Genomic DNA, 14,068 nt, shown 5'->3' on the forward strand with positions numbered 1-14,068 from the left:
CTGGATGCCCCAAACAATCGGAAAGGGGATTGATCAGAGAAAATGACTACCCCAGTTCTCAACAGTCCAATCCCTGTACCTTTTTTGTTTTTTTTTCTGGAGAGAAGCGGCTTCTTTGCTGCCCTTCTTGACACCAGGCCATCCTCGGTCTTCTCACTCTGCGTGCAGATGCACTCACACTTGCCTGCTGCCATTCCTGACTAAGCTCTGCACCAGTGGTGCCCCGATCCAGTAGCTGGCACAACTATAGGAGATGGTCCTGCTTGCTGAACTTTGGGCACCCTGAAGCCTTCACAAATGCAGTGGAAATGTTTTTTTTATGGTATTATGTTCTTTTTCATGACAAAGAGGGACTTTGCAATTAATTGAGTCATCTGATCACTCTTCATAACATTCTGGAGTATATGCAAATTGCCATCATAAAAACTGCGGCAGCAGACTTTGTGAAAATTCATATTTGTCATTCTCAAAACTTTTGGCCATGGCTGTAGGTAACAAGAACATGCCAGATCAGACCTGTGGGCAGGATGGTGGGTTATCTGCTGAGTATAGGGAAGGTGTTCCCCACTGTAGACAGGGTAGGGGGCGCTGTACTGTCGATTAAAGCTTGGTTTACACCTATGCGTTTTTTAATGGGTTTTTGGTTCAACAGACTTCAATGGGGAAGCTGCAGAAAAGCATAAAGTGCTTTTTTTTTTTTTTTTTTTTATTTTTTTTTTTGCCGCAACTTGCATTCTTTTAATCCACCCAAAAACAAATTGGCTGGAAAAAAATGAAAAATGTGTCAAAAACATGTGTGAAAAAATGCCAAAAGCACTGCAGAAACGGATCAAAAGCAAACTGCATAGGTGAGAACCAGGCCTAAGAGGGGCTTATCGCTGTGGAAAGGGAGGGGCTGGCCATTGGTGACTGGGTAGGATCCCCTCCGCTGTGGACAGGGTAAAGGGCCTTAAGAATTTTTAGTATTCTTTGCGAAGTAAAATTTGACCACTTTCACTAAGCTCTGGGTAGAATTCCCTTGCAAAGTTCCAATTCCAATACAAATTGAATAGCTTATTTGCCTTTAGTAAATCAACCCTGAGTGTAGATGTCATCAGATCAAAATGGGACAGCCAGGCAAGTGGCATTTAGTGAAAACCATTAATGGCAACATTCATAAATCGGTCAGTACAATCTTTGTGAATTGCAGCAACATGCAGTGAGCTGAGCTTGAGGAAATGTCACAGTGGTGCGGATCCATGTAAACATAGCGTGAATAACCTTTATTTCTCCCTCCTGTTAGGAATGTATAAAGGACCCAAAGACGCAAAATGTCTGCATTGCCGAGATGGTGAATACCAAGTGGAGTCAGGAGCAGATAAATGTAACTTGTGTCCTATAGATCACTATTGTCCGGTAAGTAGATTGCTGATACATTATTCTAAGTTACTTTGAAATTTTCTGTTTTAGTAGACAAACCATTAGATATTTTTTCCATATTGTGCTCTTTTTAGAGACGTGTACACCCAACATACACATACTTGAGTGGTATAAATTGTATTCCACTAGATATTTGGCAGAATCAAACGTGGGTTTTGTTTTTATTTTGCACTTACCAAGCATGTAAAACAAAATGCTTTGAATTGTATATTCAAAAGACCAAAAAGGAGCAAATAACTACTGTGGCCATATACAATAAGGGTGGATCCTAAAGGTAAAGTATATGTGGTAAATAATAATCTAGAACCTTCTGAACCTCAACTTCTGAACCGCTGCTTTCTCTGCTTTTGTTTTTCTAAAGGGCACAATAGCTGTCAAGTAACCTAAAATTTTAAATTTTTTTTGTGTGTGTAGAGCCCTGACATCGGTCCTATAACCTGTCCAGAAGATGCCTTCTGCCCTGCTGGAAGCACAGAGCCCAGTTACTGTATGGAGACATTCTTGCGGAAGTCTGGAGACTCCTGTGCTCTGGCCCCTCTCACTATCGCGCTTCTTGTCGTCTGTGCAGCTGGTAAGCCGGAATACAGTGCTGCCTTACTTCTGTGGAGGTGACTTATTTTTTCCCAATTCTTTCTACCTTAAACCCATTGAACCTCATTTTATCAAGAAATGAAACTCCCTGTCTAACTGCCATTCCATATCAGTTCCTGTGTTTTATTTGAACTGGGGCTCTATTTGGAGGTAGACACGCTGAGGTCCTGGCTTCAGTTCTTACCTAGAGAACACATCAGATTTGATGGTACAGGTATAAGGATGCCTTAACTTTCTCGAAGTTAGGCTGCTGCCTTCAAAAAATTGGACACTAGCAAACAAAGCTGTAAGGACAGTCTATTATAACTCCTCCCATCATATTCAGTTTTTTAGCAGAGCAATGGTAGGAGTGGACAGGGCCAGACTGGCCTACCGGGATAGTGGGACATTTCTCAGTAGGCCGGCTGCCCTCAGTGCCCTGGGGCCGCTTTGGGTTAGGCTCTTGCTGCTATCTGAAAAGAAGCGGAGGTGGCAGCCATGATGCGATGCTCCTCTTCTGATCACTGCGCTGCCCATTGAATGTGTTCCTGCGGCTGTGGAGTGATATGCCTGGGAGCATATCACTCCACAGCAGGAGAACAGCTGCTGGATTCCTCTTTTGATCCGGCGTGGCGCCGCCCACTAAACTCATGCTTGTGGCCAGTGCTATGTGACATGCACAAGTTGAATGGCAGAATAATTAAGGTGCTGGATTTTTTTTCTCTCACTGATGGGCACTGGTCAGACTGCATAGCTGCACACTGGTGAGGCTGCATGGGTCAGGCCGCATAGCTGCGCACTGGTCAGGCCGCATAGCTGCGCACTGGTCAGGCCGCATAGCTGCGCACTGGTCAGGCCGCATAGCTGCGCACTGGTCAGGCTGCATAGCTGCGCACTGGTGAGGCTGCACTGGTCAGGCTCCATAGATGGGCACTGGTGAGGCTGCACTGGTGAGGCTGCACTGGTCAGGCTCCATAGATGGGCACTGGTGAGGCTGCACTGGTCAGGCTCCATTGATGGGCACTGGTGAGGCTGCACTGGCCAGGCTCCATTGATGGGCACTGGTGAGGCTGCACTGGCCAGGCTCCATTGATGGGCACTGGTGAGGCGGCACTGGCCAGGCTCCATTGATGGGCACTAGTGAGGCTTAGCTGATGGGCATTGATGGGTACTGGTGAGGCTGCATTGATGGCCACTGATCAGGCTGCACTCATGGGCACTGGTTGCATGGTTTTCCCTCTAATGAACAAGAAAATAATGATGTTATGCTGTAGGGCTGGTATGAAATTATTTCCAGGGCTGTTTTTTTTATTTCCATTCCGGCCCTGGGAGTGGATCATAAGGACGGAGGAAAGAGATTTGTGTCCCTTACTGTACCCCAAAAATGGATTTTACAGTAGATCAAAACAATCCAGCATCCAAAAGCAGTCCGACTGAGGGGTGGGCAACAGAGCAAATAAATGCGAACATGCCTGGGTAAACAAGAGCTAAAGGCCTCAAGCACACAGGACGTTTTTACAGCCGCTTTTAGGGATGTCGGGCGTTTTTTTTTTCCCCTGCTTCAAAACACCCCTCCATGTTATTCTGTGCGTCCATGCACACTATGGCTTTTATAAGCTTTTAGTGGCAGGGGAAAAAAAAACGGGGTCAGTGCGTCCAGGAGCAGAAGAGTTTGGGCAGATAAAACGTTTGATGTTTATAGGCGCGTTTTAGTGCTGGAACATTAATTCATTTCAATGGCAAGAATAAAATCTTACTTTGGCCAACTAAATTAATTTGTGCCCAAGCGCTTGATGCCTGTAAAAACGCCTAAACCGATAAAAGAGTTAGGCACTTTTACAAGCATCAGCCGTTTTTTTATTTATTTTTTCTGCTGCCAGGAGGAAGGCTTCTCAGAGATTGTTATGCCTCATGCACACCTTAAAAAAAAAAAAAAAAAGTCGGCCCACTAGAGCTCACAGAGCAATCCTGAAGAACCTTATGGCCAAAGATTGCATCAAATGAGGTCTGAACATCCAAACTTGGTGAATGTGTTGCAAATCTAAGAAACTGATACTCGATGCTGAAAAGCCCATGAAGCACTAACTGATCCTAGTGGAGTGCAGTTTGATAGAGAAGGTTGAGCCTTGTCCTTAAGTCTATAGGCTAGAATGATGAGCTTCCAAAACCACTTATATCATGGATAATGGAACAAGTATCAAGTTGTAATTTAGGACACTCCATAATGATGAAAAAAGTAATTTTGTCTAAAAAAAAGCAGTAGCAGTAAGAGAAACTCGAACAGCGCTATCACCCAGCCAGTAAAGGAAAATCTTTGGGATGTTATGGAGCAGGACATGGAGATGGGAGAGAAGGTTAAGGTTCCCTTGAGAGGAAAAGAGGCCTTCGGCCTCAATATAACCTTAAAGTGAAAAAAGGGGGGAAAAACACTGCGCTAAAATTAAATGTGAAAATTGATAAGCAGCTGACACTCAAGCAAAAAAGACTGAACAGAATAGTAGATAATTAGTGTAGCGCTAAATGGTGTACAAACGAATGTGTAGAAGTGTGACTGAACACACAACAAAAAATACACAATATAAATATAAAACATAAAATGTGATAATTTACATGAAGTGCTAAACCGGGTATGTATAGTTCAGACTAAAGGCAATGTACTTCAATACGTCCTATAGCCAGGCAGTCTGCATTAACATAAATGTGTGAATGCAAGTATCCTGTGGGATGACCCCAAACAGGGATAGGGTCTAGACAAGGCAAAACAAATGGTAGAAACTGGAAATAGTTGTCTAAAGTCACATCAACTCCGACCACTCAAGGATAAGAAGATCTGTACTCTTACCAATAAGGTTGGACACACGTGTCATACAAGATATTCGGTACTTGTCCGCGGTCCTCTCTCCAGGAGCTGGACATCGCCGCAATTTGACTTCCAGGGTCACTATTTCAGTGTCATCTCTTCGCCAGCGGGGTCGCTGTTCATACAGGCGCCCATCGCTGGATAGATCATGTGACACTGGTGACCTACTGGGTGCAGATCCTTGTACCACCGTCTCAAATGGCGGGTCTCCACTTCCTCGTAGTTGGATCACGTGAAAACACCAGCGCCCGTCATACGAGCCGGCACTCTACTACTCAGGGAGGGGCTCATATGAAAAGAGCCTCTCCTGGATACGCCCACTTTTGAGCGTATGCTCCTTTGGAGCCTGGAGACGGAGAATTGAGGACCCCTCAACAGAATCCATCCAATCATCGTCCATACACAGCACCTGATTGGGATTTTAGGCCTTAATGACCCACTGTCGTACAACACGTGTGTCCAACCTTATTGGTAAGAGCACCCATTTTCTTATCCTTGAATGGTCAGACTTCAGACAACTATTTCCAGTTTCTACCATTTGTATTGCCTTGTATAGACCCTATCCCTGTTTGGTGTCATCTCACAGGAATGCTTGCATTCACACATTTGTGTTCATGCAGACTGCCTGGCTATAGGACATTGGGGTGAACTATGTATAGTCTGAACTATACATACCCAGTTTACCCCTTGGGTTTAGCACTTCTATGTAAATTATATCACATTTTATTTTTTTTAATATTGTGTATTATTTTTTTGTTGTGTGTTCAATCACACTTATATACATTCGTTTGTACACCATTTAGGGCTGCTCAATATAACCTTGTCTCTGTTCCACAAGAAAGGGATCTTTACAGGTTAAGGCCACCAACTCGGTAGTATCCCTGACAGGTTCAAAGGAAGGTTTATATGGAGCAAACAGAACCAGGTTGAGATCTTCAGAATCGCTGGAGGAACGTATACTAGACCTTTACAGCTTTGTTTGCCATTGTCCAATCTCCTGAAGGCAGCATAACCATATGTACCTGAATTACTCAGCATGTCCCTATGAAATGGCAGCATAACCATATGTACCTGAATTACTCAGCATGTCCCTATGAAATGGCAGCTTGATAATACAATAATCCTTATATCTCCTGCTAACAAATTAGAGTTCTTCACAGATTCCAACCCCTATTGGCATATTTTACCTGTGGCCTGCTGTCTTTATTTGGTCATGGAAGAACTTGGTGACTCCTAATAACTTATGGGAGGTGGTACATTTGTTATGTAATTCTCATTACTGCCATGGTTTTAATAATTGTTGCTATTCTCTTCTTCTCCTCCTGTACAGTGCTGTTGTTTGCTGTGATTTATGTGGTAAGGAAGAACAGAAAGGCAGCACAAAGACAACCTATGACGGCTTTCACCCCAAAGTCTCCCCTACTACAGCCACATTTATCAAGCTCCATATACGGCTTTGACTACGACGCTGAACCTGTGTACGCTGGATGGTGAACAGCTTCGATTTTGGCAAGACAGTAGCTTAATGTGAAAAGGAAAACAAATCTGTACAGTTTGTGAATAATCTGTATTTAATGTTCCTGTTAGAGTTCTGAAGCTATATATAGTGTACAGCCAGGCACCTGTAAAGACTTGTATAGTAGAGAATGTAAATATTGGTGCTTTGTATATGGCAGATGCTTCTTAGTGGATTTTCCAATGCCTTTATTGTATAGAATTTTTTTTGCAGAACTGAAGTTTTTTTTTTTTTTTATTATTAATAATAAATGTGGTTATACCTCATAAAATGTTTGACACATTACAATATGGGTAAAACTGCTGTGCACAACAATTGTGCAAGTCATCTGTGTAACAGGAAAAATGAGCAAAAAACTATTTCGCTTTGTGTTCCTATTTGTAACTTATTTCACTTGGACATTCTGGGTCAAAAACTTTGTCACAATTTTTATTCCTGCCTGTACCCCCCCCCCCCCCCCTTTTATATTGTGATATATGTCCTATTGTAGGCTGTTGCCAAGACAAAAGGTGGGACTACCACCCATTCCCTGCTGTATGGGGAAATCGCCCCAGTGGGCACACAGAGAAACCAAAAAGCAGACTGATCTTCTAACCCTTAACTATTCTGGCAAAACCTGGACAAAAGGTTTGGCCGGAGTTCCACTTTTACGTTACGGACCTCAATGGTAATCTAAACCACTTGGTGACCACAATATGTATATATACCTTGTGGTTTGAAAGTGGTTTACCGGGATTATGGCTGAAGATATCATCCATAACCCAGGTATTGTGTTTTGTTTTTTAAGCCGGGGGCTAGTTTTTCTTTTGGAGGGAGTTCTCTCAAGCTTACGGATTCGCCCGAGACATGATCTGACAGCGTCGCCGGCTGTTGACACAGAATTTTTGAATAAAAGGCAAAAAAAACATTTTTTGGGAGCGACTGTCCAGATCTTCCTCTTCTTGATTGCTGTATGCATTGCCGGCATCTGGGCTTCCAAGCTGGATGAGAAGGTTTTCTACTATCGCTTGACCTCCCTGGAGCAGTGATATCTCTCTCAGTGCCGCCGGCTGGTTGCACATTCAATTTGATGGACTCTATGGCCTTGGAAGACTGGAGTGACATCACAATGTTACTTTCGATCCAGGGTGAAAGTAAACCCGTTTTTTTTTTTTTAAAGCAAAAGATCAAAACATTTTTTTTATTGTTTGACCATTTTGCTTTTTAAGGTAAAGAGATTTGGGGTCTTTTTGACCATAGTTTTTTGCCATTCTGCAAGCATTACATTGCTGTGAAACTGTGGACGTGGTGTAACATTATCTTTCATACTCTAAAAAGAAATTGGGGTATATATTGTTTCTATTACTTTTTTAATTTCTTCAAAAAGAAAATTCCCCAAAAATTGCGTTTGAAAAAAACCGCTGTGCAAATACCGTGTGACAAAAAATTGCAATGATCGCCATTTTATTCCCTAGGGTCTCTGCTAAAAAAAAAAAATATATAAATATATATATATATATATATTATATATGGTATTCAAGTGGTTAAATTGTAAACCACTTGTTTGTAGGTGTAGAGTATCAAATTCATCAACCTATTTTTGCTCTATAAACAAAAAAAGAGTGACAATTTTGAAGAAAGCAATATTTTTTTGCTATAATAAATATCCCTAAAAAAACACATTTCTTTCTCAGTTTAGACTGATATGGATTCTTCTACATATTTTTGGTTAAAAAAAAAAAAAAATCGCAATAAGCGTATATTTATTTGGTTTGTGCAACAGTTAAAGCGTCTACGAAAGAGAGGGATTTATGGCATTTTTATTATAAATTCATTTTTTTTTTTAGTAATGGTGGCGATCTTGCAATTTTTATCGTGATTGCGGCGGACACATCAGACACTTTTTTGGGACCAGTGACATTTATACAGCGATTAGTGCTATAAAAATGCACTGAATACTGTGTAGATGACACTGACAGGGAAGGGGTTAAACACTAGAGGTGATCAAGGCATTAAGTGTGTCCTAGGGCGTGATGGGCTCACTACAACATGACACAGATCACTGCTACTGATGACAGGAAAGCAGTAGATACAGGCTATGTTGCTAGGCAGAACAGGGTAATGCCTTGTTTACATAGGCATCGCTCCATGTCACGATCGTTGGCTCCCAGCGCATAACAAGTTTGTGGGCACGGGTATGCCTACTAAACTGCATCTTAAAGGGGACTTACAGGCACGTGCCATTGTGCTTACGTACATGGCCGTGCGCTGGTTGGCAAGGGGTTAAGGCAGCTTTTTTTTTTTCTTTTTTTGGATGCCTCAAGGTTATATTCATACTGGTGGTATGTGGCATGCTGGTCAAAGCCTTGCCAAGCACCTGCTGATGAGGTTGTACATGTGAGTATAATGGCTGCTCGAAAGTATTATGCAATGTTTGGATCCATCTCAAATTGTTCTTCTAAGCAAAGCCTTAGGCTCCATGTACATGGGACGCTGAGGCAAAGTCCCCTGTACGTTTTTTTTTTTAAAGCTTGAAACCGGCATTTAGAAAAGCCCATTTAGCCACGCTTGCGTCTAGAAGCATTTAGTAAGGATAATATCATAGACCCTCCCCAAGCTCAAAAAAAGGTTTTAACTATTTCAGCCATTTTGTGAGACCAGAGAGAGCAGCAGTGCCCTTGTATTAGTCCCCATTTCTGTGCTTTTTTTTTTTTTTTTAACAATGGATCCCATAATGAGCGTATGTTAGGAAATGCTCCTGCCATTGCTCTTGATGAGGCTAGAACAACACCGAAAATTGCGTGCCATGACCAGAGTTAATCGCTACTGGACCCATCCATTGATCATGCAGCACGTCAGTAGGATATTTTACCAACATGTACGTACAGCAGCATACCTACCTCGATAAATTTTTACATGCATGTCCATTGCCTCATTTGAAATTCTACTAGAAAAGGTCCGGCCCAGTCTGACACGCTTGGACACGAACATGAGGAAGAGTGTACCGCCAGAGAGGAACGCCTGTTGGTGACTGTCAAATTTCATAAAACCTATGTTTGATCACGTTGGTGGTCAGGCTCAACGGTGGGGGTCATCTTATTCATATCTAACAACATATGGGTCAAATTACAATTATACTTTGTAAAACAACATTGCTGGTTGTGTATTGGATTGGATAAAGGGCTATATATGGTGTATGAATCATTGCAAGTAATTACCAGTTTTTAACTTATTTTTTTTTGTTTTATAATTTTCTACCATTTTTTTGTGTTTTAATGTCCGAAAAATTGGGCACCTCTAAAAACAATTATAAACGATACCGCATTTAGCTGTGTTTGAATGTGGAAATCTTTGGCGTTTGCAAAAATTTTTTTTGCCTTCAAAGAAGTGCTGTTAAACGTAACTGCCTAAAAATCACTGTAACGGAAACTGTGTACATGGTCACATAAGATATTTAAATTAACATTGAATGAGTTCAACTGCCTCTGAACATGTGCTTAGCAGCAGTGTACATGGGGCCTAAGGCCTCATGTACACTACTGCTGGTAAACGGACGTTTAGGCCCCTTTCATACTGGGGCGGTGTGGGCGTCGGCGGTAAAGCTATTTGCGGTCTGTGGCTGCTAGTGGGGCGGTTTTAAGCCCTGCTAGCAGCCGAAAAAGGGTTAAAACCGCCACGCTGCTCCATTGATTTCAATGGGTAGGAGCGGTTCAGGAATGGTGAATACACCGCTCCTTTCACCACTCCAAAGATGCGGCTAGCAGGACTTTTTTTTCAACGTCCTGCTAGCGCACCGCTCCAGTGTGAAAGCCCTCCAGCTTTTACACTGGAGTTAAAGGGGCCTGTTTTTTTCAGGCGCTATTTTTAGTGCCGTATTGCCTGAAAACTGCCCCAGTGTGAAAGGGGACTTAGGAGCAGTTGGGAGTTTTTTTTCAACTGCCCCTGAACTCTCCTCTGTTAGCAGTACATGTACACAGTACTTTCTAGGCAGTTGAGTTTAGAGGCATTTTTTGGAATGCAAAAAAGCATTCAGAAGTGGAGTTTACAGTCATTTCAAGCACCAAGTGCTTCTAAACGCAGTAACTCGTGTTTTTTTTTTTTAATAGACAAAAATTAAAAACTGTAAACACTGCTAAACGCGGCATAATGGACGTTTTAAACGTGGGTTACTGTCAAGTTAAATCTTTCAGGGGAGTTTGCAAAAAAAAACAAAAACAAAAACAAAAAAAAAAAAAAAAAAACATCCCGTGTACATAAAGGCTAACACACAACCTTTAATGTCTAAACCACTGGCAACAAAAGTGAGTACACGCCTAAGTGCAAATGTCCAAATTACCATTTTTCCCTCCCCAGTGTCATGTGACTGGTTGGTGTTACAAGGTTTCAGGCATGAATGGGGAGCAGGTGTGTTAAAGTGGTTTGGTACCTAAAAATGAAAGTTCATGTTATTAAAATCAACAGTTAGCATACTTACCTAAACGAACCCTGAAAAAAAAAAATATTATTTACTTACCTTTTATTTCTGATGTTTCAGCTGACTTCCGGGTTCTCCTCCCGTGGGAGTAGGGGTGGCTATCGTCCTCGCAATGGTCCCTGGGAAATTTCCCAAGAATCCATGGGGGACATTGAAATTGCGAAATTTCGCGAGATTTCGTTCGGACGCCGGTCACGTGACGAGGGCGTGTACGAATTTGCCATTTTTAAAGTGGGCAGGCAGCTGTATCTGCCATTACACACGAGGTAGCAAGCAAACAAGTGATTGCTTCTGTGGGTTTGTTTTCATTCATTCTTTGTTCTCTGTGCTGTGTGGTTTTCGTTGCCTTGACAACGGGGCGGGAACTTCCTGGAGTTTTTCTTTCCTTGTCACTGCTCTCACTGAGCATGTGCAAGATGGAGCGGAGCATGCTGGGAGCCAGACGTCATCATATACCAGGAAGTAAATGCCTGTGGGCTTCAGACGCCCACAGTTAAAATGGAAAATGCCAGAGTAGGTTTTTATAAGTCATCCTGAAGAAAAGATTCGTCGCGCCGGGGGTCAAATAAACGCCGGACGTGGATGCCAATCGAAGCTAGCACTCACCCACCAGTGAGACAGGTAAGAAAAAAATAAAAAAAGAGCGGAATCCCACTTTAAATTTGGTGTTATCGCTTTCACTCTATCATACTGGTCGCTGGGAGTTCAACATGGCAAAGAACTCGCTGAGGAGCTGAAAAAAGGAATTGTTGCTCTACATAAAGATAGCCTAGGCTAGTGCTGGCAAACTGTGACACCCTAGATGTTTTGGAACTACATTTCCCCATGATAAATACTCATAAACTCTGCAGTATAGTTGAGCATCATGGGAAATGTAGTCCCAAAACATCTGGGGTGCCACTTTTCACCAGTACTAGCCTAGGCTATAAGAATTTTGCAAAGACCATACAGTGGTTTAACAAAACAGGCCTCGCCATGGTCGACCAAAGAAGTTGAGTGCATGTGCTCAGCGTCGTAGCTGGAGGTTGTCTTTGGGAAATACACATATGATTGCTGCAGAGGGTGGGGTGGGTCGGCCTGTCAGTGCTCAGACCATACGCTGCATCAAATTTGTCTGCATGGCTGTCTTCCCAGAAGGAAACCTCTTCTAAAGATGATGCGCAAGAAAGCCTGCAAACAGTTTGCTAAAGACGAGCAGACTAAGGACATGGATTACTGGAACCATGTCCCATGGTGTGGCTACAGTCAAGCATTAAGTGTCATGGTTTGGGGCTGCATGAGTGCTGCTGGCACTGGGGAGCTACAGTTCATTGAGGGAACCATTAATGCCAACATGTACTGAAACAGAGACTGGGCAGCAGGGCAGTATTCCAACATAACGACACCAAACACACCTCCAAGGTGAACACTGCCTTGCTAAAGAAGAGGGTAAAGGTGATGGACTGGCCAAGCAGGTCTTCAGACCTAAACCCTAATGAGCATACTCAAATGGAAGGTAGAGGAGTGCAAGGTTTCTAACATCCACCAGCTCAGTGATATCTTCATGGAGGAGTGGAATAGGACTCCAGTGGCAACTTGTGAAGGTCTGGGGAACTCCATGCCCAAGAGGGTTAAGGGAGTGCTGGAAAATAATGGTATCCACACAAAATAGGCACTTAGGGCCAAATTCAGACATTTTCACTTAGAGGTGTACTCACTTTTGTTGCCAGCAGTTTAGACATTAATGACTGTGTTATTTTGAGGGGACAGCAAATTTACACTGTTATACAATCTGTACACTCACTACTTTACATTGTAGCAAAGAGTCACTTCTTCAGTGTTGTCACATGAAAAGATATAATAAAATATTTGTGAGGGGTGTACTCAGTTTGTGATACTGTACAATTGTTTTTTACCATTTTGGATACAGTAAGCATAACCTCTTTTTTCTGGGGGTGGGTATCCTTCACTACCGGTCCTGTAGCTAAAACAGGAGGGCAGAGAATATTTTTCCCTTCCACTCTTCAATCACTAGGACAAATAGAGAGGGTAAATTTCCCTGGGGGAGCAGAGACAGACATAAAAACCTGACAGGTGTTCTAATCCTTGTCCACTCTATTTAAAACTTTAAAAAAAAAAAAAAAAGTTTTGCCTTTGGTTTTACTTTATGTGCTCCAAATTATGGACCATGCCATATACACATACTGGCTACTTTATTAGGTATGCCTTGCTAGTACCAGGTTGGACCCCCTTTTTTTCCTCTGAACTGCCTTAATTCTTCATGGCATATATTCAACAAGGTGTTGGAGACATTCCTCAGAGATTTTGGTCCATAGTGATATGATAGCACCACGCAGTTGCAGATTTGTTGGCTGCACATCAATGATGCAAATCTTCCACCACATCTCAAAGGTGACATATTGGATGAGATCTGGTGACTGTGGAGGCCATTGGAGTACAGTGATCTCATTGTGATGTTCAAGAAACCAGTGGTGAGATGATCTGAGCTTTGTGACATGGTGCATTATCCTGCTGGAAGGAGCCATCAGAAGATGGGTACACTAGTCCTAAAGGGATAGACATGGTTAGCAACAATACTCGAGTAGCCCTTGGTATTTAAACAATGAACAATTGGTACTAAGTGCGCCAAGAAAATATCCCCCACACCATTACGCCACCAGCCTGAACTGTTGATACAAGACAGGATGGAACCATATTTACACCAAATTCTGAACCTAGCATCTGAATGTCGCAGCTAAAATCAAGACTTATCAGACCAGGCACTGTCTTTCAAATCTTCTATTGTCCAATTTTGGTAAGCCTGTGCAAATTGTAGCCTTAGTTTCCTGTTCTTAGCTGACCAGAGTGGCACCTGGTGTAGGCTTATGCAGCTGTAGCCCATCTGGTTCAAGGGTGTATGCTGCGTACCTTGGTTGTAACGAGTATTTTTTTTTTTAGTTACTGTTGCCTTTCTATCATCTCAAACAAGTCTACCCATTTTCCTCTGACATCAACGAGGCATTTTCATCCACACAACTGCCACTCACTGGATATTTTCTCTTTGTCGGAGCATTCTCTGTAAACTCTAGAGATGGTTGTACGTGAAAAGCCCAGAACAGCAGCATTTTTTGACATGCCCAGCCTGTCTGGCACCAACAACCCTGTCATGTTCAAAGTCACTTAAATACCCTTTCTCATACCTAGTTTGAGCTTTAGTATGTCGTCTTCCCCACATCTAAATGTCTAAATGAATTGAGTGGCTGCCATGTGA

At 42.5% G+C, this 14,068-nt stretch overlaps 1 protein-coding gene across 1 annotated transcript in view; it reads left to right on the forward strand.

Moving 5' to 3' along the window:
- Positions 1-6,736, forward strand: part of LOC143975484 (uncharacterized) — a gene marked incomplete in the record, with an annotated part of 59,667 nt that extends 52,931 nt beyond the window's left edge. The window contains 3 exon segments of the mRNA XM_077477922.1: positions 1,283-1,395; positions 1,834-2,027; positions 6,180-6,736. Of these exon segments, the coding sequence (XP_077334048.1) occupies positions 1,283-1,395; positions 1,834-2,027; positions 6,180-6,309 (437 nt within the window).
- Positions 6,737-14,068: the final 7,332 nt, after the last annotated feature.

Source organism: Lithobates pipiens, unplaced genomic scaffold (genome assembly GCF_037356315.1).
Source record: "Lithobates pipiens isolate NorthernLeopardFrog02 unplaced genomic scaffold, aLitPip1_a1.2 Scaffold_13, whole genome shotgun sequence".
Taxonomy (NCBI): domain Eukaryota; kingdom Metazoa; phylum Chordata; class Amphibia; order Anura; family Ranidae; genus Lithobates; species Lithobates pipiens.